This window comes from Aphelocoma coerulescens, chromosome 4A (genome assembly GCF_041296385.1).
Source record: "Aphelocoma coerulescens isolate FSJ_1873_10779 chromosome 4A, UR_Acoe_1.0, whole genome shotgun sequence".
NCBI lineage: Eukaryota > Metazoa > Chordata > Aves > Passeriformes > Corvidae > Aphelocoma > Aphelocoma coerulescens.
In genome coordinates, this window is record NC_091018.1 from 7,069,744 (window position 1) to 7,094,122 (window position 24,379).

Below are 24,379 nucleotides of genomic sequence, written 5' to 3' on the forward strand. Positions count from 1 at the left end.
AGAGCTCCTTGCAGGCCATGATGAGATAAGGAAGAAGAATCAAAGCCTTGCTTTTTTAAAAATTTTACCTCATATAAATGCTACCCCAGCATGATGTGGAGATGCAGAGCCAAGTGTGCGGAACGGTCTGAGCAGCCCTGTGATTTTTTTGAGGCTGTAGATACCCAGTGTTGGCCCCTTTCCCAGCGCTTTTCTGATCTCCACATGAAGGTAGACAGATGGTACTGACTGAAAACTGCCCCTCATCAGCCCAAACTGAACAGAGCTAATAAAACAGGTACTAACCAGCAAATGGCAGCTCTGTGCACCTGCCTGCAGGGAAAGCCCCCCCTTCCCCAGACCATGCAGGGAACTGCCTTGTCCCTGCTTGCTGTGCCTCTGAACAGCACCTATCCAAAATATGTTTGCATGGCTGATACAACATGCCAGCTTCTGGCACAGTGAGCCCATCCCAGTGGGTGCCCACCTGCAGCTGCCTGTGCCGTGGAGGGTGGATACACACCAGAGGGTTCCAGATATATTTTGGGTGCTGGGGATACCCCTCACCAATGGTGTGGGGCCTGAATCATACCTTGTTTCAAGGAAACAATCCTTTTGAAAGGGTCTGCTACACTTCTGAGGGTTTGGGAAGGTGAAGAGCTGCCAAAAGGCATTTGTTCAATTGCTAAATGATGTCCTTGTTTGTTTTAGTTACATGCCCGAGTCCAACCCAAGCTGGGCTGGATGGCACGTATCCAGTGGGATTAGTGGTGTTTATTCCGACTGTCAGGATTTTGAGGTGTGAGTGTACAATGTTAGCATCATTTCATAGCAAGAAAATAATATAACACCTTTGTCTCCTGTCCCACTGCTGTAACTTCCAGTAGCACAGGCCACCCACTACCAGTGTGATGCTGGGCAAGTCCCTCTCACTCACTTTGTGAGCTGCGATCTCAATTTTAGGACAGTCCAGCAGGACAGCTCAGGATTCACCACCCCACACAAAGACCACAGTCCCTTTGGAAAACAGCACAGACAGCCCCTTGGCTGCCTGCTGCTATGGGTGGGAGATAAGTGTGTTTAAATAGGTGTCAGGGCTACCTTCCTGCAGTGAGGCAGAGCTGTAAAAACGTGGTTTCACACCATTCAAGGGATTAAAGTTGTCCTTTGCAAACCAAAGCCCTCAGAAAGAGATTCCTGAAAAGTTTCTGAGGTGCCCTCCATACTGAAGGATTGTAAAGCATTTGAATATCTTGCCTTTTCAGCACAGGGCATCAAAAGAAATGGTACAGGAGTCAGTGGGCAGAATCACCAGCCAGGAGCCCAAATGCAAATTCAACAGACACAGGGGATATAAAAGCCTGGGAAAGCTCAGGAACCCTGATTTTGCAAACACCCCATGGCGATGCCTCTATGCAGGTCCACTCACTGCTCCAGGGCTGGGAGTAAGCAGCGCTATCCCAGCTGGATTTGCTGCTCCTGGAGGAGCTTTTGGAAACCAGCATGGCTCTGCTCCCCAGCACCTGTTCCTGCAAGGAAGGTGTGTCCCAGGAGCTGGGGTGAAGGCAGAGTGTGCGCCCCAGCCCAGCTGCCTGCCAGTCCTTGCTGCCATGGCCATGAACAAACCGGTCTCAGAAGGTCAAGTGGCACGTTGTCACTTTGCTACAGATTTATTTCTGTGTGAATTAATGAAACAGTACACACAATTCCAAAAAAAAAAAATAATCTTTTATAGGCCCATAATCCTTCTTTCACAGTACAATGCAACAGTAAAGGATTTAGTCAGTGTAAACAGAAGGTCCAATAGTGATCATCAGCTATCACAGATCAGCTGCACAAACATCATAGCTACAGGGTTAATGCCATTACCACACAAATTGACAGTACCAGTACAAATCATAACTTTACCTACAATGCTTTTTCATGTGCAAAAACCATGAAAATTCAATTTGCAGAAGAAGGGCACCTTCTCTAAATCTTTGTGGGGGCTGTAAACTGCCTTCTCAGGGCTGTCTTATCTATTTGGCAAAACGTCTCAGCCTGATTCTCCAAGGTACCCTTAGCTCCATCTGCAGCACAAAGCATCAGGGCTCTGTCTCCACACACCAGGCATTCCTGTGTGCTCTGCTGCAGCCCAGCAAAGAAAACAATCAGCTGAGGATGAATCCCATTCATTTATGAAATCACTCTTGAATTTCATTCATTGATTAAGGCTATTCAAAACATCCTGATTATATTATATATGGATCATAAGGTAACCCATAAAATCATCATTGGTTAACTTTTTTTTCCTTTGATGTACTAACTGAACTGTTATTGGTGTGAAAAGTTGAGACTTATGGGTAATGCGTTGGCAAGTTCACAGTGAGTGAACAAATTACTGAAGTCAAAGGGTCAGAGAAAGAGGAATGCTACCACAGCCATGGGAAAACATCACCTTGAGGCCACCTCGAAGCAAATTTGCACCTCAGCTGGGAATGCCTGGGAGGGAGCCCCAGGGCAGCAGAACTGTCCTGCACCTCCAGCTGCACCAACTCTGTAAATTGAATTCATAGTCAGGCTATACAGGAAAAAACAAGAGGCAGTTATTTATCATACCTCTTCGAAAAGGCAGAACAAACGAAAAACAGGATGTAGAAGTGATGCAGTAAACCTAAAATCAACAGGTTCCTACTTTTTTTTTCTCCTTTTTTTGTTTTTTTTTTTTTTTAAACACACAAAGATAAGTTACAGACATCATATAAAATGCACACTCACTTTATGGAATTCCTGCATAGTAGGAAACAAAGGCCAGCGCTAATCCAACAGCTTGTTAACAGCGGGATGCCATTTACAGGTGCAAGGAAGATGCCCCAAATTTATCCAAATATAAACAGAGCATTACCCTGCTTCTAGGGAAGTCCTATGGCAACACTTACACATTTTGTTCCGAAGGAAAAAGAAAGCATTTTCTTGGGGATAAACTGCCAAAATAATTATTGTTTCACATCCATAAATTTAAGGCAATGTTACTTAGACCTGAGAAAATGAAAAAAAAAAAAAAAAGCGTAGATTTATTTTCTCAACTATACATATACACTTGAAATGTCAGGATTCCTGTCTCCTACAGTTCTCAGGTGATGCTGGGGAAAACAGCTGTGGGAACGCTCCTCTGAGGTCTCAGGGTTATCCTGGGACATGCAGAGTTTGTTCCAAAGACAGCTAATGGGAGCTGTGAGTGCTCAGACTCACCTGGCTCTCTTTCATGTATTTTCATTTTAAATACCTCTGTTTAAGCCCTCTGGAGAGGGTTAGCTCCAGAATGGGCCTGTAGTGCACCAGTAACCCTGAAAGGTCTGTATAGAAAAACTGTAGATAAAATAGATAATAAAATTACATACAGTAAATTTCCATGATTCCCCCTTTCCAGGAGAAAAAAGATGTCAGGGTTAACAGTTTCACTGCACCTTTAGCCATTCCCATAACTACAGAATAAATCCTTTAACACTAGTGTGAAATCAGAAATTGTTCTGTGCTCTTCCTTGGAAAATAAAAACGTAAATTAAAACCAAAAACCAACTTGCAAACATTTCTCATTAAATGATAAAGAGACACAAGAAAGGTCGGGTGGGGACTGCAGACACACAGCATGCCAAGGAGTTATCAAACAAAGTGCAATGGTTTTTGACTCTGTGGGAGGATGGACGGAGGGCTCCCCTTCAGTACCAGCTGGATGCCTCTGGAGAGCTCCGGAGGTACCGTGTGGATCTGCAGCCCTAAAGCTCGAGTTTGAGGTTGTCTGGGCTCCACAGCCCCATGTGCAGCTGTGGCAGCTCTGCACACCTTGGCTACAACTGTGACTGCAGGACAGGGATTCGCCCACGCAAAGACATGGCTACTTCCCAAATGTGAAATCTAGTTGCCAAAAGAGGATCTGATGGCTGGTTCTAGAAAGCTGCTTGAGCCACAGCTGAAAGATGGACTCAGACCTAAAATCTGTGCACACCTGGCGTAGTTTCTGTGGGATTGCCTCCTTCTCCTGAACACAACTACAGACACCAACCATCCCTCTCTCCTTCTCCCATCTGAGCAGCCGGACACCACCTGCTGTCAGCTTTGGCCAGAGTCTGCCATGAGCCCACTAAAGCAGGGCTTGGGCAGACGGTCACTAAAAAGCAGAAGGTCTCCAGGTTCCCACAGTGAAACAAGTTTATCACCATCCACTGCCTGGCAAGAGGGTCTGTGGGCAGATTTTTTGCTGATACTTCAAACGTGACTATCCAAAGATCAGAGACCAAAAGAAACTCAACAATCCTCATTTGACTAGAAAGCAATTTCCACTGCTCACCAGCAACTCCCCACCCTCTTCTCCCAGGTTCAGAGGATGAACAGGGAGTCACAGCTCCTTTACTTACCCGCTGGGAACTAAACCCTTCATTAAATCACACACTAACGAAGCTCACTGTGTGCAAAAGACTCTTACGCTAAAACAGTTCCACCCTACATAGTGCAGTCAACACAGTTTTTAACTTAAATTTGCAGCTTGTTCTTTACAAGTGCTTGGCAGAGAATATTTATATTCTTCTGACACCATATAAATAATATTTATACAGCTTAGACATTTTGAGACATGCATTAGACTTTAGGTAGTACATACTTCTTTATCATGTATGCAAATATTACTGTGAATTAAACCGAGCAACCTTATGCTGGACCGTGTCTCGCGTTATCCAGGACGTTTGACGGGGGCTCCGAATCATCCATGGGCAGGACTAGGCGTGTTCCCCGGATTACGAGTTCATGGTCCCCAAAAGCCAGCTCGCGGTCTAGGGCATCCTCTGAGCTGTTCCCCACGAACCGCCGGGATGCGCCGCTGGGCACCACCGAGTCGGTGTTCACCGTGGAGTCTCCATATGTCAGGCTGATGTCCCCGTCGTTCAGAATGAGGTCGGAGTCATCGTCCTTCAGCTGCTCTTGATTCTGGGGAACAAACAGGAGGAAAGTGCTGTTAAACTCTTCCGGAATAGCTATTTACAATCGCATGGTGATGGTGACTGAGCAGAGACACAGGCACCGAGTCACAGACTCTCCTGCCATGACCATGACCAGAACCGGACATGGCACACACACATCTCAGAGCCCAGGTAACTCACACCATGCAGAATTTCTCTGCAGACTGCCTAAAGGGGCCCTCCCAGCTCTCTTCTTTCTGGTGCCATAGCCAGGTACATGGGGAATGCAGTATTGAGTGGCTGTGACAGGACCAAACACTCATGAGCACAGGACCTGCATTGCTGACCCATCACAGCCATTTCTGGTTTGTCAGGGAACCTGATGCTGATGCAGACAGGCCAAGAAGACTCCTGGCGTGGACAGCTGCCACTGTGAGGGGTCCCTGGGCATGGCAATGCTGGCAACCTTTCTGGTTGTGAGTGATACAGCCGAAAGGGCTGCAGGAATGGCTCAGCTGCAAGGCTGGAAGCAAGCAGGGGATAGGGAATTGTGTGTCCTCCCAGCTGGGCCTGGGGAAGGACAGCTGTGACAACTTCACTGAGCCAGTCACTGAGGAACCACCATGAATACACCACAAACCCCTTCATGACCCAACAGTGAGCTGGAAAAGCAAAATGCTTATGGGAATTAGCTCACCCATCAGCCCCAAGGTCTCATTTCCCTCATGCTGCCAGCTTGATGCTGCAGCACAGCATCCAAAAGAGAAACATCAACATGTCAAACCCAAAACACTGTGACAGAAAGGACACTAAAGGACTTACCTCGTACGCCTGTGGGCTTGTCAGGCACCGGGCAACAGGCCCACAGCACCCTGGGAGCGTGGTGGTCAGCGGGGGACCACTGTGTGTCAGGAGAGGCTTTAGATAGCTATGGAGACGGTTAAGGAAAAAAGAGGAATGGAGCCATGCCAGTGAGTCAAGGAGTGAGATGGCAGCACTGAAGGACTCGGCACTGCAAGGAAAGCACAGAAAGCAAAGAGACACAAATGCGTAGAAGCACAGAAGTTGTACTGGTGTGCAACAAGAATGCAATGAAACACAGCAGGCCACAGTCCTGGTAAGATGCTCAGCAGCATCGCTTGTCCCATCACCCTGTGCCCCTCAGCCTGACATCACTCCTCCACTAACTCACAGCACAGCATCTGGAAGGGAGGAGAAGCACAGATCTACCAAGAGGGACTGCAAATAAGAAAACCCCCATCCCTTCCTGCCCGCCTGCCCCTGAGACTGAGGACCCCCAGGATTGCAACCTTGGAGAGCCCAGCTTTCAATGGAACTCCTGCTGCATTCCCACTGACAGCAGGTGGGACTGGTCATTTCTTGCACCCACAGACACAAGTAGGTATAAATCAAAACACAGCAATGTCATGGGAAAGCAAACACTGGCTCCTCTGCCAAGCAGAGAGCAATTCATGGTCCAAGTGAGAGGTGTCTGGGCAGTGGGATCTGACACGGCACATGCCGACTGGAGCTCAAGGATACTTGTGATCGAAGTTGTACCACATGCGGAAAAGCCAAGCGCTCTCAGCCTTCGTGCTCCTCCTCTCGCTCTCTGGGACACCCTGTGGGAGAGCAAAACATTAAAGAAGGGCAGGACAACAAGCTATGACCTGGATCAGGGCTAGGAGACCCCATGGGACACTGGATTATCCCCAGGGGACACAAAGAGACACAGACTTTCCCACTGCCTCTTCAGAAGAAGCCTTTGGGTTACTGTGTGTATAAGAATGTTCACAACTGGCTGCATTGAGCAGCATTCAACCATCTTAGGGAAGTGGTATCAAAGCACAGTGACCATTTTGCTGCTAGAGCCTTCTGGTGTCTGGCCCCAAGGTTTAAAGTGCCTCAGAGCCAGCAGCTGCACCCAGATGTCATATTTAATAGTGACTGACAGGTCCAACCTCCATCAGATCTCACCTGATATTGCTGTATGCAAATAATTGTGCATTATGGGAACTCCAGGATTCCTTTTAGTCAGAGAAAAAAAGTGTGAAACTGTTTGGAGGGGACTATGAATACAATTACATATTTCATAGAAATCTGGCTTACAGATTTATGGCCCTGGGCTGCCTGTCACATTTGATGCTTCCTCTCCAGGACGTGAACAGCCCAATAAATGGCTCTGAATAAAATGAATCTCCAAGGTGCAGAATCCACACTGAAACCAAGGAGAGCCACAGCCACAGTATGACCAGGCTGCAGACACATGAATGAGACAGCTGGAATTACCAGGCAGGAAAACTCCCGAGGCTGTGGGGCTCCAGCATTTACCTCAGTGTGGTCAGTGGTTCTGAGGCTTCCACATAACTATCCACAGGAAAAGGGCGTAAGCAGGGGCTGAGGGTACCCATGGGTAAAAGATGGGCAGAAGATGCTACACAAAATGTGTCAGTAAATGGTGTTTCTGTGCTGCCCTGGATGCCGGGATGAGGCAGAGCCTCCATGTCATGCTCACTTTGGGATTTATTTCAAACCCAGCAAGGGAGAGACTGAATCTATTGCAGCAGCAACATGGACTGACTAAACAGTCCAGCATTACTTCTGAGCCCTTCTTTCCAGCTGAGTCAAAACAAGGCTCATGAAAACCAGAGACCACAGAAAAGCTGAGACTCCCACTGACTGCAAACTCTTTCACTTGGAGAGCTAAAAACTCCCACAGCTGGAAGGAAGCAGAGTACAGAAAGGCATCCCCAGGGTCAAGATGTAAACCCTGCCCTGAGGGTGCAGTGCAGATTCCTCTGCAGAGGTGCCCAGCAGCGCACACTCACCACGTTCTCCTGATCCGCGTCCACACCGACCCTGTGAGGAGAGAACAAGAATGGTGTCACACACACAGTGCCAGGGGGTGCAGGTTGGGATCCCAGGGGGAAGGATGAGATCAGCCTCTGGTCTCTTAAAGCTGAGCACCCTGAGCTGAGGGCAGGCCGAGGGGGAGGATGTGCTGAGTCAGGGGAGCCCTGCACTCACCGGATGTTGAGGCAGGACAGCATGGCCGTGGTGCCCCCACCGAACACCCACACCGTGAAGAAGACGATGAGCAGGGTCGTGCTGAACATCATCTGCCGGGCGTACGTGGCCGTGTCACGGATGGCCAGGGCAAAAGCCATGGCTCCTCGCAGCCCTGCAGGAAGGGACAGCAGAGTAGCTGTGTCAGCCCAAGGCCACCCCCATGGCCAGCTTCCCATCTGGGGTTTACCTCCTGCTGCCCCTCTGCTGGGGACATCCACCACCAAGGGAGAACAGTGATGATTTTATCACCCCTCTTTCCGAGCCCAGAAAGACAAACACTTTTCCTGCCCTATGCCATGCATTCAAAGCAGGATAGGAGGAGCTCATTCCTACATCTCAAACCACTGAGCCCCTTCCTGCCCAGCCTCCCCTCCAGACATTGCCCATAAGAGATTTAGAGTTGAATAAGGAATATTTCCAGGTTGTCAGGGGCAAGGAAGTGCCAGTGGGCCACACGGTCAGAGGAAGGACGCAGTAACATACCAGCAAACATCATCATGTGCTGCAAATTCGTTCCAATCTTATTTCTTCTCCCCAAATTCAGTAAAAATGACAATGGGTAAATATTGGCAGCTCTTCCTAGGAAAATAGCAAGCTGTATTTGTACATGTCAAGGAAATTGCTCTTCCTGTGTCTCCCATCACATCCCACCTGCACACAGAGCCAGTTTCTACTGCCCAACAGAAACTGGGAGCTGCAGAAACACCAGTGCTCTGGCTGCAAAGATAATAACCCAGCTCTGAGTGCTACAGCACTGTGGGAAGAGCAGGCTACTGCCTCGCTGAAACACAGCACACACTGCAATTCAGAAATATCATACAGAGACAAGTACAAATAAACAAGGGAAATGATGAAAGGACATGTTAGACAAGTGAGAGGAGAGAAAACCCACCATTTGCCACAGTATGCTCTCTGCTGCCAGGTCCATTTGGCACCCCAAGAATTATTTGTCTTCTGTGAAGCTCAAGTTATCACAGCTATGACAACCCCTCTGACATTCCCCAGCATGCCACACTTCACAGCTGGGTTTGAAGCTTTAAGCCAAGTCCCATTCCCAAAGATTATTCAGCAAAATGAAAGCAGCAGCCATTGAGAAGAAAAAAAAAATCTTAATACTCTCTCTGTTTTCATAGCCTGCGAGATACAAGAATCACCAGCTCTTTCATACTGCTTTTTATCTTTGAAGCTGTGTCTTTTAATACCAGCACCCAGATGGCAAAAATAATCTTGGAGCCAGTATTCAGCACAGCCTTGAATAATATGGAAAATGCTTCTAGATTTTATGTTCTTTCCTGAACATCACAATTTGCATAAGAGACATATTTCATGATCTCTCTCATGAATGAGCTATTTCATCAGCGAGTTAGCCAGTTCCCACTGAAGAGGCACAGCACAAAATTCCAATTTAACTGCCCAAATGGCATTTCTCTGCTCTCCACACCCTCTGCCCCACTGCAACCCCACAAAAGCTGATCAGAGAAATTCACCTGAGCCTGCTGCAAACCCATGGGCCAGCACTGGCAAAAATGTTTTGTTTATCAGTATAAACTTGCTTCAGTGCTGGCAAAGGGTGAAAATAATTCTGCACCTTTAACTGGCTTCCCTGTGACATGAAAAAAATTCCTTCAAAATTCTTGTTTTTCTGAGACATACCAGGGTCCTTGTTCCTGTTAGCATCAGCCTGCAGAACAGGAAATCCTTTCTCATGACATCATTCAGAGGCATCTACTGTAGCTGTAACTGTGCTGCTTGACCAAAAAAAGGCTTTTTTCAGGGTTAACCAAGTGCACTAGCATAGAAAAGAGGAAATAAACAGCTAAACCAGGCAGCCCCCCCTTTGCAAAGCCCCTCCTGGTGCCACATGACAACAATCACGGTCACATTGAATGATGAGTCCCTGCAGCAGCTGATTCGGATGCCCGTGAGAGGAGAGAAGACGGGGAAGAAAAAAAATTAACAGAAAAGCTGGAAAAAGAATTTCAGTGTTCTTAAAATAACCAGCAAAGGCACCACTACATGGCAGAAATCCCTTTTTAAAAATAAAGCCAGACTGATTGAAAAAAACAAACCCACTCATTTGAATGAAAAACACAAATTGGGAATGAGGCACCTCTCCCTTTCTTTCTTTGTCTTACAAATTGGGCTCCAAAGGATACGAAGGCCCCCACCACAAAGGTAGGGTTAAAGACATGATTCTGGAAGGTGAACAGTGCAAGTCCCATGTAGGAGAAGATGAAGTTTTCTGCCAAGAAATTCAGAAGCTCAAACAACTGAAAGAGAAAAACAAAAGTGAGTTAGACATAATACAGATTTAACAAGAAAAGCATGTTAGCCCATTGGTCATGCAATAAATACTTCTGCAGAAGCAACTCCAGTGAAATGCAGCTGTAAAAAGACAGATGCACGTAATTCTGGCCAGAGGGAAGGAAAAAATATTGAAATTCAGAGAGACTGAAGGGGTCTGAGGAGTTCTCACCTGCTTAGTTCTGTGTTGGGACTCTGTAGATAAGTTGTTATAGGTATAATGGGCCTGTGTGATCCCACAGAAGAGCACAGCCACCACACCTGGGGAGCAGAGCATCACATTAGACTCCTGGTCAGGAAAATGGAGCTGAGCTGCACCCCAGGACTGTAGGGAACTTAATGCAGTAACCCCAGAACCCAGAATCATTAAACATCTGCAAGCAGAGGGAGAGCCATGGCTGCCATCAATACTGAGAGAAGCAAAACTCAGTGGCCCCATTAGCCCTGCAGATCTCCATCCCAGAGGCAGGGCTGTGCTGGAGCTTGCCTGTAAAGCCACATGCTTCAGCCAGCAGGAACGTGCTCCAGGACATCAAGAAGAACAAGCCGGTCTCCAGCAATGGGAACTCCCGAAGTTTGGTGAACTTGGTGACGTGGCAGATGGTTAAGGACAATTTGGAGAGACACTGCAGGCTAGCAACCTATCAAATCCAATTGTCTATCCTAGCTACACAGTCTGTCCCTAAAAAGGCTATGGCACCATCCTTCATTAATTTAGGAAAAAAAAAAAATTAAACACCTGGGTGAAATGCAGTGCAGCAAAAAAAAAAAAAGAAGCTGATATGCAAACACTTGGAAAAAGAAACAAACATGAAAAGGATATTAAAGCTGTCACAACTCCAGTAGCTGCTCCCATTGCAAAAGATCCACTGAATATCCCCAGGAAGATCCCGATGGACTTGAACATCGCTGTGACATCAAATGTGTGGCTGTTGTCACCCGCTGGCTGATATGCAACTATTGAGCTGGAAGAGGAGGGAAAGCACAAGAACAAAACTGCTTAGTCTGGAGGGAGAGGCACCTCACAGTGCTACATGAGCCTTTAAAAGTGCTACAACTGCTGCAAACACCGAGCCTGAGGAACCAGGGAGACACAGCACACTGCAATCCCCTGGGATCACAGCATGCAGTGGCTGCACATGCTCCCTGTCCTGGGGAGTTTGGGATCAGCTACCCCACCTAGGCCTGGCTCTGCATTTGCTCCTGGATGTTAGAGAGCAGGAGACCAAAGCCTGTGCCTTGCGTGATGTGTCATTTATGGTGGTATTTGTGAGGTTTGGCACCAGCTCTCTGTAATGCCAGGTGCTGTGGGGCCACAAAGCATTCAAGTGGGAAACCTGCATTTCTCCACTGAGGCGGCTGATGTGAACATCCCCTGGAGAACTGTAACTTCTCCCATTCTGCCACAGCTAACATGCACTACATTTAGTTTGCACTGCTCCAAGTTCCAAAGTGCAACACCACAGAGTAGCAAGGGCAGGCAGTGCCATGCACAACAGCAACACCATTCTCTGCATCCACCAGACCTCAACAGACCTTTGTGATGAGATGGCAAACAGGTTTGCAGTGCTGATCCCATCTGCCAATCTGCTCCCTCCTAACTCCTGATGAGCTGAGCCTTGCATCAGCCGTTCCACGGTTCTACCTGGAAAGGCTGAGATACAGGGGGGTCCTTATCCAGCTCCTAAATCCCATTAATCAACTCCTTACATCACTTTCCTTGATGTAAACTTATCGCAAACATTAACTTCCTAGTTAGCAATCCCTTGGTTCACTCTGTTAAAACTCCTGGATGTGAACTTTAAACGTTTGCTGTTTAATCTGCTGAGAACAGACACTTACTGCCTTGCACACACATCCTGCAGCTTTCTCCCCAAACTACACACCAACATTTTTCTGCAACACAAATGACAAACCTCCCCTTTCCAACACATCACAGGTAATTTCCCTTGCTAAACCTCCCTGGTTTTAATACATCTCATTTTTCTGCATTGCCTTTTACACTGCAAGCTGCAGATTTCTCCATGATTTAATTCCTTTCATCAATCCCATCTTATACTTCTCGTTCACCAACATGTTCTTATTCTGGGTTTTCAGGTTTCATTTTTTTTTAAATCCAGACTGGTTTCATTTCCCCTCCATAACCAACTCTTTGGGTGTTGGTTTTGCATTTTAGCCTCTTACAGTTCTCCTTCTGGTTTTGTTTTTTGCATTGCCAATAAGACATTATTACCAGCTGCCCTTTATTTCCCCTGTTCTTGCCCATGGGGCTCCCCATGGTGTTTAATCCCTGTGAATCCTCCCTTTGGAAGAAGCAGGTAGAGACCCTGCAGCTGCATTTACCCCTCTGCTCCCAAACTGCAGCCCTGGCACCTCACTGCCCACCAGCTTTCGGTTCTGGGTTCAATTCCTCTTCATCCTGCAACAAGTTCCCACTGCCAAGCCACACCAGGCCAAGACAGGAACGGAAAGGCACAGATCCTGCTCCTTAAAGCACAGGAACAGACATTTGTCCAGGGCTGAAAGCAGGCAGGAGAGGAGCTGTGGGGCACCCAGACCCGGCAAACGCCGTCGAAGAGCCAAGCTCCGCATCCTCCCCTGCCTGCAGTGCTGAGGCAAAATAAAATAACTGTTGCATGAACTCGGAGCTGCTGCTTTGGTGCAAATTATCCTGTTTCAGGGAGGGGGTGGACTGAGCTCAGCTTGTGGAGAGAGGAAAGCAGGAAATCAGAGCAACAGCTACAGAGCTGCTCTGAAGCAGAGCAAGAGGCAAATCACTGCGCGCGGTGCCATCACCCACACGTGCTGAGATTCATCACAAATTCCATTACTCTGAAGCTGAATCCACCCACTCCCACCCAGAATCTCCCAGCACAGGCTGGAAGACCCCATCCCCTCCTCACTCATGATTACTTCTGAAACACAATCTGGCTGTGCAGTGTTTCCTCTCGCACCAGCAGTGACACAGCCAGCAAAAAAGCCAGAGTGAGCAATACAAAGAATTCCAGAAACCTCAACAGAAGCACCCAATTCAGTAAATACCATACACAGCTCACAATGTATTACTTGCTGCCTCCAGTAAAACCCACACAACCAGCATGCTGGAGTGGCAAGTATTCCAGAAATATTTTCTCCATTAGTCTTAGCTATATGTTAAGCTGTCACCATTGCAGGTATTATATATTCCCAAACAAATTCCCATGATGACAACATAGTGAAAACGCAGATAAAATATGTCCTGCATACAGAGGACATAAAATATTAAAGAATATAAAACATTTTTTAGAAAGGCAGCAAGTTTCCCAAGTGTTCAGTCAAGGGCATTAACTCCAGCTGTAAGAACATTTAACTCCTTGATGTGGGGAGAGAAAGGAAACAGCTGCTTCATCAGCTATTTCCACCTACACAAAAGCAGGTATTTATGAATGGGAAGCAATGCAGGTAGGAGCAAAGCCATCAGCAAGGGGTTTCAGTGGGATCTTGTGGCTGAAAAGCAGATGTGGTGCTTTTTCCATTTCAGAGGGCCATAAAATCTTCCCTATGGATGGGTCAACTGACCACAAAAGCAAAACAAAACTATCCATCATGCAGGGGGAAGTTTCAAGGGCAATCCGTAATCCCAAGCAGTGGTAAGCAATGAGGACATGCATCAGAATGTCACTACAGCTTTTTGGGACACTTAAGATGCTCTTGCAAACACTCATGTTCCTATTTTACAGGGGCAAGGCCGAGTGGCTCCCTCCAACTTCTGACATGTAACATACATAACAATTCTAAATAAAAAGAGAAGACGCTTACGAAGACAGCACTATGGCAACAGCATCATTGAGGACGCTTTCGCCAAAGAGAAGGGCATACAGCTCAACATCAACCTGGAGTTCATGGAATATGGCAAGGACAGTCACTGAAAAATAGAAAAATAGAGAGACATTCAAAAAGGTGCTGCTATTTCAATGTAATCAAAGACAAAATGTCGTTTTCAGAAAGCTGCCTTCCTGCACATCTGTGCCACTGCTGCGACGGTGCCAGCTGCCCCTCGTGCTCCCTTTGATAGTCTTCTTTCTGCTCTTTCAGATTTGGATTTGATTCATCATTTCCCTCCTCCTTTTACTAAAACACATCCTGGCCTATTGAATCTTTTGCAGGCAGACATAAACAAACTCTGCTCTGAGCTTCCCAGGGTTTGAGTTCATGGGCTGGGCCACAGCACCAAGCTGGCATGAGCCACCCAGCTGTTAGGATGCCACCAGCTTGGACCATCAGGGAGAGCCTCCTCTACCTGCAGAAGGCCAGAAGGATCAGGCTTGTCCAGGATGAGAATAGCCTTTCCTTTCCATTCCTGATACTCTGAGAGAAATCCCTGGATTCAACACATTCCAAGTGCCAGCACAGACACGTAACGTTTCGGACATAACTGGAAATAGCCAGGCATCGGCTCAAACCCCATGTGGGGGTTTCTGTGATTTACAGCCACTTGGCAGTGATCAGAGTTCCCTCAAGCTCTTCTGTGATCCAGCAGCTCCAAGAAGATAATGGAAAGCAGCAGGTTTTGCATATCAGCCTCACAGGAACATCACAATATCCAAGGCAAGCAAGATGTACCACATGGTGCATTGGGCACAGTTCAGGCTGAGGGCTGAGCCAATTCCAATCAACTTCCGTGAAAGTCTTTTCAAACAGCACTCAGGGCACACTGAGGGGGTTTAACCCATTTATGCACAGGGAAATACTCCATTTCTACCTGCAAAATCTTCTTGTTCCTATTTCAAGCCCAAAGAAGGGACGTGACACCGACAGCTCATCTGCAGCATTTCTAAACATTAGAAGATTTCCAGCCCTACTCAGCAAAGGGCAGGAGAAAAGAGAGGTCTTTTTGGGTCCTGTGTTTTCACATAAAGTGAGAGCATGCAAGTAAACATCTACCACATGCAAGCTATCATGAACTAAATTCAATTTAGTTGGACATGGCATGTTTTTCATAGTTTTGATTTATAAAGTGCATCAGTAAACCAAGATGTCACTACTGTCCTCAGTACTGCTCATTAAGGTTTCTCATTAATCTAATTTAAATTAGATTAGCCCATGCCGAAATCCAACCAAACTGGAAGCAGGAAAAAATAGCTAAACTAACTAAAACTATCAACTGAACCCTCTGCACATTATACATCTTGATCTGCAACAGCTGCTGGCACAGGGTGGCAGACACACAATGCCAAACCCCAACAAAGTCAAGAGAGAGGCTGCCTAGGACTTCACTGCAAACAAGGATTCAGGAAAGCAGAGGTTTGGAAGCTGTATTACACATAACTGAAGAAAATTAAAAGGCACAAAGACAAATCTGACCTCTAAGAATGTCACAAATAAATTAAGCTCCAGAATTCAGAAGGAGGGAACTCTCAGGGGTTTCAGATTTTCTTCCCCTCTGCCCCACAGCTCAAACCAGGCCAAAATGTAGGGAAAGTGTGTAACATACCTGGGTCGGTGGCTGACACGATGGCCCCAAAGAGGAGGCAGTCAGTGAAGTAGAAATCTCCCCCAAGCTGCCCAGTGACTTTCATCAGCGCCACACAGCCGTACACAACAGAGCTGGGGACCAGAAGAGGCAGTTACACATCTCTGCGATGCATCAAAACAACATTCACATGGGCTTGATTTCCCTGAATTTACCAGATTAAAGCTATCCAAATGCCAGAACACCAAAGAACTGCATGGGATGGGCTGAGCCTGGTGAAACCCCAGGGCCATGATCTTGGAGGTGAGCGCTGAACCACACACATCAAAGCACCCTCTGAACTGGAACACAAACATGGTGCCAGCAGGGAACTGTGAGCAGAACTCCTTCAGGAGCACAACACGGCTAAAGAAAAGCAGCAGTCAGGCTTATGGGGTCGCACAATCACTTTGCAGTGCTGCACATTAACATAGTTCAGTGAGGTGACCTTGAACTGACTCTGAAATGGCCAAAACTTTCAGCGAGGAGCAGATAATGCAGATGCTGAGTTTGCTTGAGTGCACCGGACTCCACTGGAAAACACCCTATGCCAGCCTGTGTGCTACCAGCCAGAGTGGGAATCATCCAACTGCTTCTACACAGAGGGATAAATGATTTGAAACACATCTGTGCTCACTAGCCTTTATGATCCTGCCCTCTACTCTTGTGTCTCAAGTTTATGAGGGCTTATGCTTTCACTAATTTGAAGTTGCTGATTTTTCAAGACAATCTTCAGAGAAGTGTGAATCTTTTCTTGCCATGAATAACTATTCTCATGGGACGCTGAGAGAGCACTTTGCAATTAGACAGCAACCACCCTGTCCATGCAGCAGAAGTTTGGGCAGTAAATAGTATTACTTGCTGCTGCTGAGCAGCAGTAGCAGAGCCTGTGTGACCTTTCAGAGCTGGGATTAGCAGCTTCAGCTCCAGGCTCAGAGCACTTCTCCCATGCACAGCTCAAAACCCTGTGGAAGAACCAGACCAGCTCCATCTACTCACCCAATCACCAGGCAGGAAATGGCAGTGCCAAGGAAAGCATATGCCAGGATGGATCCCAAGTTTCTGAAGAAGTGCCTCTAGCAGGAGAAAAAAACCAGAAACTGAATTATATTTTGCTAATGATTTACTTCAAGCCCACACAGGCACCCACACAGTGTCCACAGCAACCTGGACCCAGCTCAGACACCATGAACTGGACAGACACAGGGTGCCCAGCACAGCACAGTGCCAGACCACCAGTTAATGCAGCATTAATAAACATGAATGTACCATTTTCTCATACCTGTGCATTTAATAAGGTGCTACTCCATGTCCTGGGAACTGATTTCCTAACCAGCAGCATTCCTCCTTCCTTCTCCCGCAAGCTAAACTGCATCATTCTCCTCTCCTTCCAAGTCAGCATTTCAGAGAGCTGCTGCTTTCTAAAACCTTCCCACACTCCCATGTGCTTTGAAAGCTGGGATGGCTGAAATGGCCTGGCTGACCTCAAAAACCCCTGCTGGAAACGGTTGAAGTTGCTGACCCTTCCTGGGGCAGAGGGGCAGACGAGAATGACGGGGACACTCTCACCTTTGCTTCCCACAATCCCACATTTGCTGGGGAAAACCATACCCGCCCCCACAGCCTCGGCCTGCTGAGCAAGCATTAAAGCACTCGCAAGTATTAAAAATCCTCTGGAGGCAGAGGAGCTAAAAACATCGGCACTGTAAAGGCACGTACCCTTTTCAAGCTGTAGCCTGCATAAAATATAATGGGAGGAAGCAAAATGTTGAAGAATACTTCAGGATCAAAAGTCACCTGTTAAGAAAAAAAAAAAAAAGTAAAATGATTTGTTAAAACTTTGCAAGACAAAACACAAATAAGAAAGTAATATATGGAGAAAGCCCTGTACCCCCACCATGTGAATCCTGTTGGGGCAACACTGAGGATGGGTCTGGAATCTTCTGAAGACAAATCCCAGAGTCTAACAGCTTAAATTAAGATGAGCTAAAACTAGAGTTTCATTACATTGTGTTCAACATATAAATTACTATTCATCACAATCACAAGTTAAAAAACCAAAATAAAAACACTTAATCCAGCAGATCCAGGACCCATCCCCATGGAGGGAATGGGAAGGACTGCTCACCTCTCCATCACTGCCTCCCTTACCTTTCTCAGCATCTCATTATCCTGGACGTTGTTGAGCTCCTGGGCACTGATTTCCCCCTTCAGGGTGTACTCATAGTACTTCCCACTGACGTTCACAAGCAGTGTGGCAGGGCTGGTCTGCACTTGGCAGCTCAGGGTCACGTTGTTGACATCGCTGGGGACGTGGATGCCGTAGCGCAGGACCACACCGACCAGGACACCTGGGGAGGGACACGGTCTGTGAGACAAACCACAGCAAACTCCCAGAATGATCCCTCTGAGCACGGATGCAGCACCAGGATCCTGACCCTCTGCTCAGCTGCTGAGCACAACCACCAACCCAATAATTGCCCATGTGAATTGAAACACCCTCGTCCCCTGTGAGCCAGGCGAATACTCTGTGCTCATGGGGAGTTTCTAACACAGATATGGACAAGTCCTGAAGGATTTGAACTACCCAGCAATCAGTCAGACCCTCACTCCAGTGCAGCAAACAGCCAACATTGAGGGCACGCTAGGTTTTTAGGGTGAGCACTTCGCACTGCTGGCCCAGGTGCTGCTCACACATGCCCAAACTGTGCCCTCTGCACCTTGAAACCTGACATTGATACATTAAACTCTTCATTTTGGCAGGGATTAAAGATGATATCCAGCAACCACCCTGAACATTCTGAGGCTGGCAAGTCTCCTTCCTCAGGTGCTGCAGCACAATACAGCCTCCTCCCAGGCCTCCCCATTTTTATAAAACCACATTTTAAAATATAAACATATAAACATAAAAAACTGTTTCCCAGTCCAGGCTGACCATCCAGATCTACTCCTTGCCCCTGCAAACTTCAGCCCTGCACCACAAGCAGCAGCCCCAGGACAGCCCCGTGAGGTAACTCTGCCTCCAGCTCAGCTGCTAAGTAGGGGCATTTTGGGGTTAATTTGCAAGTCAGCAATTTATAAGGCATTTTTCTTTTGTTGTCTGAGGTCTCAAATCCAGATTCAAGTGTGTTGAGTGCTCTCCTGGCAGAGTGTTTTGACATCTGCAGGCTGGGAAAGAGGGGTGTCCCACAAGACACATTTCCACGTTGCCTTCAGCACAAAAGAGTTTGGAAACTCCTTGATTAAGGTGGCCCTGAGCTGCCACAGAAATCCTGGATCTTAACCCCATCTCTGAACCACATATTTATGAAAACCTTTCAGACACGGGGGAACTAAACACAGACCGCAACACTCTGAAAGTTTCTCCATTTGCCTCCCAGGACACTCCTGCTTCCTTACTGCTGCCTTAATTAAGACCTTGCTCTGTGCTTTCCTACAGGCAGGGCACAACCCTGACTGAAGGGAACACCCAACTCTTCCTGTGCCACCACCTCTCAGAGCAGAGCCCGGGCAGGACACTGTGGGGCCCCAGCTCATGCAGCATCTCCTGCAGCCAGTTCCTGATCTGCCACCCACTTTCTGACTTCTCCTCCCTTGGCCACATTTTTTCCAGGACAAGATTCACTATTCTTCCTGATGGCCAGGAGAAAAGCCCTCTCTTCCTGTCCCAGGGGGTGCTACACACAGCAGGGCCACCAGGACACACACCCAGGCCATGAGCAGAGGCAGAGGAGGTAGCTGCACACAGAGTCACCACTGCTGACCCACCATAGCTCAGGGACTGGACAGACCCAAAACCTCGGTATAATACAGCACTTTGTAGCACAGGTGAGCTAAAAGGCTACTGATGCTTTCAAGCCATGCACCATCAATCAGGTGCTCACCACTTTGGGCTTTATCCTGCCCTGAATCACCCCAACAGTCACAGAACAGTTCCCTCTGGGCACAGCCAGGCACAATCAGCTCCAGCAAAGAGAGTTCAGGGCATGTCACACCCTGCAGAGCAGCTGAGATCTGCTTTTACACCACCATCACTTAGAGGGGACACCAAAAGGAATTCTTCAGCTTACTTTTCTTCCAGCCTCTGTTCCTGTGATCTTCCAGTGGTCAGAAATAGAATTATAGAATGAAAGCAAGTATGTCAAGCACATCAAGGTGCCACAGCATGTATTTACATGAGCATGTGGCAGTGGCTGCATGGCACCACAGCAGTGGGACAAAACATCCCATTTTCCTTTCACCCAGAAGATGACAATCCCAGAGGTACCACGGGAAACAACCAAAATCCTTCACTGGGATAAAAAGAGTTTCAAAGGATTATTTACATCTGCTTATGGCTATTAAGCTACACCACACTTTGCAGCCCTCCAGAACTATCCGAGGTGACTTCTAAGAAGTTTCTTCTTAAAAACAAAGTTGATTTCAGAGATTCATGCAGGAATCAGAAACCAGCAGCTGCCTGCCCTTGCTCAGATGGAAGGAAACCCACTCAGCAACCCCTTTAACACCCGGGCGCAGCACTGGGAGATGAGAGGCCCCACAGGAGGAAGGAGGGACAGACACAAGGAGTCACTGCTACAAATTCAAAAGGGATCCTGACTCACCTGCCTCTCCACTCTTAATCCCTGTCCCAAAGCAGTGCTACATCTGATAGCACCCTGCTCCTCTGCCATCTCCTTATCTGGGCAGCTGTTCCTGGCACTGGGTGCCAGCCATGCTCCAGACAGGGCCAAATTCCCACTCTGGCCAGGAATGGGGTAAGGGAAAAGGGACAGATAAACCTACAATATCTGCCAAGGACCCTTGTTTGGAAGTCCCAAAATCAGACTTTTTGTATTGCTCAGTAATAGGCTGCCTGGGAGGCTGCCAGAGCTCCCCAGACCAGTTGGGGAAAGACACCCATGTGCAAATACACAAATGCACAAATTGCTCCTGGGCACTGAGTGTGACCCTGCCAGCGGCTTCCAACACAGAGACACTGTCAGAGTTACCTGCAGGGAAAGCATCCTGCTGCTCTGCTGGAAACCAATTATTCCACTAACATTAAACAGCCCCACCAGCAGCCCCTCTGCTCCACAGTGGATCTGATCCTCCCCACCCAACAAAGCTCACTGGAAGCACTTGGTACAAACCTGACAAGGTTTTCCAGACACCAAGTCCAGTCCTGAGCTCAGGCTCCCTGGACCAAGCCCAGGGGACCGTGTAGGTGCTCCTGGTTCCAAGAGGCTCTTAGGAAATGGTTCAGACTCTCTGGGCATTCACAGGGCTGCCCCAGCAGCAATCTGTGAGCCAGTATCAACATGCTTTTGCAGCCAGAAGTTTTACAAAACTGAGCCCTGGAAGGAAGCTGAGCTGAGCAGAGGGAACCCAACACCACAGAAGCTGCCAGCCAAAAGCTGCAAGGAGTTGAGAGGCTGAAGGCAAAGACGGCAAATTAATTGAGTTCTTTTATGCAAAGTACAAGAGATTATTTTCATTGCATTTCTCCTGACTTCATTAAAAAGAACAAAAGCCCATGGGCTTTTTTTTAAGGTGCTGTTGAACATTTCCGAGGTAATGTTTTAAATGAAGACTAATATATTACCAAACCCAGCACTTAACAACAATGGGAGCAGACAGGATCCTCAGGCGAGCATTAATCTGGACACCAAAAGGAAAGAAAAATGTAGCAACTGAAGACATCCTGACAACAAGCAGTTTAGACACATGCAATCCAGAGACCAAGTGGGAACAAGTACAAGGAAACTAAACTTCTAGAGAAGCTCCTGCACATCTACCATCAGACTCTGAGAAGAACTGAAACAAAATTGTTAAATTAATTATCCTAAATGCTGAGTACCTCAGACGTGGGAAACTCATTTTAAACACTGGAATGAAGCTTAAGGGCTACTAAGCAACTATTGTCTATCACTGTGAAATTACTCCAGCCATTGTCCAGCTCTTGAACATCAACTCTGAGCTGACAGTGTGATTTGCAAGACAGAAACCCACCTGGAGCAAGAGCTTGTAACTTCCAGTAAAAACAAAGACAACAAGGAAACTGATGTGTTTTGCCAAAAGAGATATATGCAAAAGTTTTGACTTAGTTGTTGTTGGGTTTTTTAAACAGAAAAATACAAGCTTTTGCAAATTGCTTCTCTTGCTCAGATTTCAGAGTCTGTTTTGCAGCCCTTCCATGTTTTCAGTGAACTTCCTTGGGAATGAAAGCATTGCAAGGAGCCAGGGACAGCAATACCTGCTTTTTTCCCTGCAGATTTTAAGTTGCCACTGTAAAACAACAGCATCTCACCACTCCTTGGGAATTACACACCCCTTTTCCTATGGCAGCTGCCACTACCTGAGAAGCAAATGCCAAAAGCCTTGATACCAGGGAAAACTTGGAATTTTCTGTATGATCAGACAAGTGACATTACTGTTTTCACCAGCAATTCTCTAAGCACAGTCTGAAGAAGAGCAGACAGAAAAGGTGCATTTTATGGATTGGCAGGAGACTGAAACGACCCAGGTTGTGCTCTGGGAATAAAGTGAGCACTCAGGTAGGTCAGGGAGAGAGGAGAAACAAGAGGAAGAAAGCTCCAGGAGAAGAACAAGGTTAAAGGCAAGCGTGAAAGCATAGAAAGAACAGAGAGTCGCATGTCAGGAGCTCTGGGGCAGCAGGAGAGAGAAGACCTTCCATGTTGGAAGCATGTCCTCCCACAGCACAGATCCTGTCCCAGGAGGTGACCATCCCTGCCCTGGACAGGAGGCCAGAAATGTCTGAGCCCCCCTGAGCAGTGGCTGGAAGTAATCTGAAAATGCAGAGCAGTATTTTGTGCCCCTGAAAAAGCAGACCAGTATTTCGTGCCTCTGGGCTGATGCAAGTGTCTCCACCCCTTCATTTAGAAGGACACTTCCAATTAACCGAAACTTGGGATCACAAAAGCCAGTGGCCCAAACAGGTCAAGCCACAGCCTTCAGATCAAAGCTTTCTGCTGGGTGGGGGATTTGGCCATGTCTGACTCTGTGTGGTCACACATCACCGCCAGCCAGCAAGGGCCGCACAGAGGACAGACACTAACTATAGTGCACAGCAGGAGATGCCTTCTCAATCCTAAATTCAACAAATCTTCCCTAGATATGGATCCAAGGCCATGTTAATCACTTCTCCAGCACAGCTCCCAGTGCTACTTCGGTAGAACTCGAAGTCATGCCAGATAACCCAGGGAGACCTATATACGGTCCCTCCATACTGTGGTTCAGGCCACTTTATGAGGCCTTGTCACCTCAGTAAATCACAGGCCACCTCTAATACCCAAATGTCTACAGCCTCATTCCACTGACCCACAGCCTTGCTCCACTTCCTGTGGAGTTCCTCTCCAAGGGGTCCTGTCACAGCAGGAGGAAGAACTCTAAAGGTAGGAGCTTGTGCACACAAGTCCCCAGGCAGCAGGATGGAAGGCTGATGGCTCTGCAGGTCCCTGAGTGTGGCAAAGGGTGAGAGAATCCCTCAAATGGCCTCTCCACTGTTCTTGGACAGGGTGGAAACACAGCCTCTGGCCTCAGCATGTGGGATCACAGAATCACAGAATTATTTGGATCAGAAGGGGACCACGATGATCATCCAGTTCCGACCCCCCTGCCATGGGCAGGGACAACTTCCACTAGACCAGGTTGCTCAGAGCACCATCCAACCTGGGATGTGCTGCCTCAAGTCCCGCTCTCGACTCTGGAGCAGGTAAGTGGGACTTGCCAGTGCTCGGTGATGTGGTAACCCATGACCCCACCAGCTTCACCCTGTGAGGCCATCTGGAAGAAACCCAACCAGTTCCTCACTGCCAGAGACTTGGGAGTAACTCTGCCCTCGAGAGCCCTCCATATCTAGGGTTTGGAAAACAACCAACCCTCCCTCCAGCAACACCCAGATAAGGCTCAGCACAGGACACACCAGGACGGAGCTGTCCCGGTGACACAACAGTGTCCAGCTGCACCCACGAGGGGATGTGTCGTGTCCCCCCGCACCCCTTCGCCCACCAAACAAGCCCTGTAGCAGACCCTCGGGCAGGGGCCACCAGGCACTGACCGAAAGAACGGCGCGCTACTGGTCCCCAACTGGTGCTGCCATGGGAGTGGCCGGTCGGGCAAGCACCCAGCCCCGCAGCTGGCCCAGCGCACAGCCGGGACTGGTCGGAATGGGGCTCCCAGGGCTCGGGGCAGCTCCCGCACGGGTCTCCCAGGGAACGGGTGCGCGGGGTGGCAGATGCACGCGTGGGGCGCGGCGCCGCTCACCGTAGATCATGGCCAGCCCGGTCTCGTGGAGGAAGCGAGCGCGGCGGTGCTTGAAGAGCCAGATAGTGAGGATGGTGAGAGTGAGCAGAAGGATGAAGACGAGGAGGTTGGCGCTGTCCTGACGGTGACTCTCCTCCGCCGCCTTCTCGGAGACGATCTCCTCCTCCAGCGCCCCGGAATGCGCCGCCGCCACCTCGGCACCCGCCGCCCCCCGCGCCCACAGCCCCGCAGCCGCCGCCAGCACCAGCACCGGCCCCGGCCCCGGCCCCGCCATCGCCCCAGCACCGGCCCGGCCCCGCCGACACCAGGAAGCGGCTCTGGGCGCAGGCGCCGGGGGCGG

At 48.3% G+C, this 24,379-nt stretch overlaps 1 protein-coding gene across 1 annotated transcript; it reads right to left on the reverse strand.

Annotated features, from left to right (window-relative positions):
* Positions 1-1,626: 1,626 nt before the first annotated feature.
* SLC9A6 (solute carrier family 9 member A6) lies at positions 1,627-24,328 on the reverse strand. The gene is made up of 16 exons (XM_069015150.1): positions 24,040-24,328; positions 17,926-18,125; positions 17,494-17,571; positions 16,774-16,850; positions 15,757-15,869; positions 14,082-14,187; positions 11,107-11,248; positions 10,771-10,876; positions 10,456-10,544; positions 10,136-10,249; positions 8,463-8,574; positions 7,938-8,091; positions 7,739-7,769; positions 6,453-6,532; positions 5,733-5,838; positions 1,627-4,938 (listed from the first exon to the last, which is right to left on the reverse strand). The coding sequence occupies exons 1-16, from the start codon at positions 24,311-24,313 to the stop codon at positions 4,663-4,665; spliced, it is 2,058 nt and encodes a 685-aa protein (XP_068871251.1). The 5' UTR covers positions 24,314-24,328; the 3' UTR covers positions 1,627-4,662.
* Between the last annotated feature and the right edge of the window lie 51 nt (positions 24,329-24,379).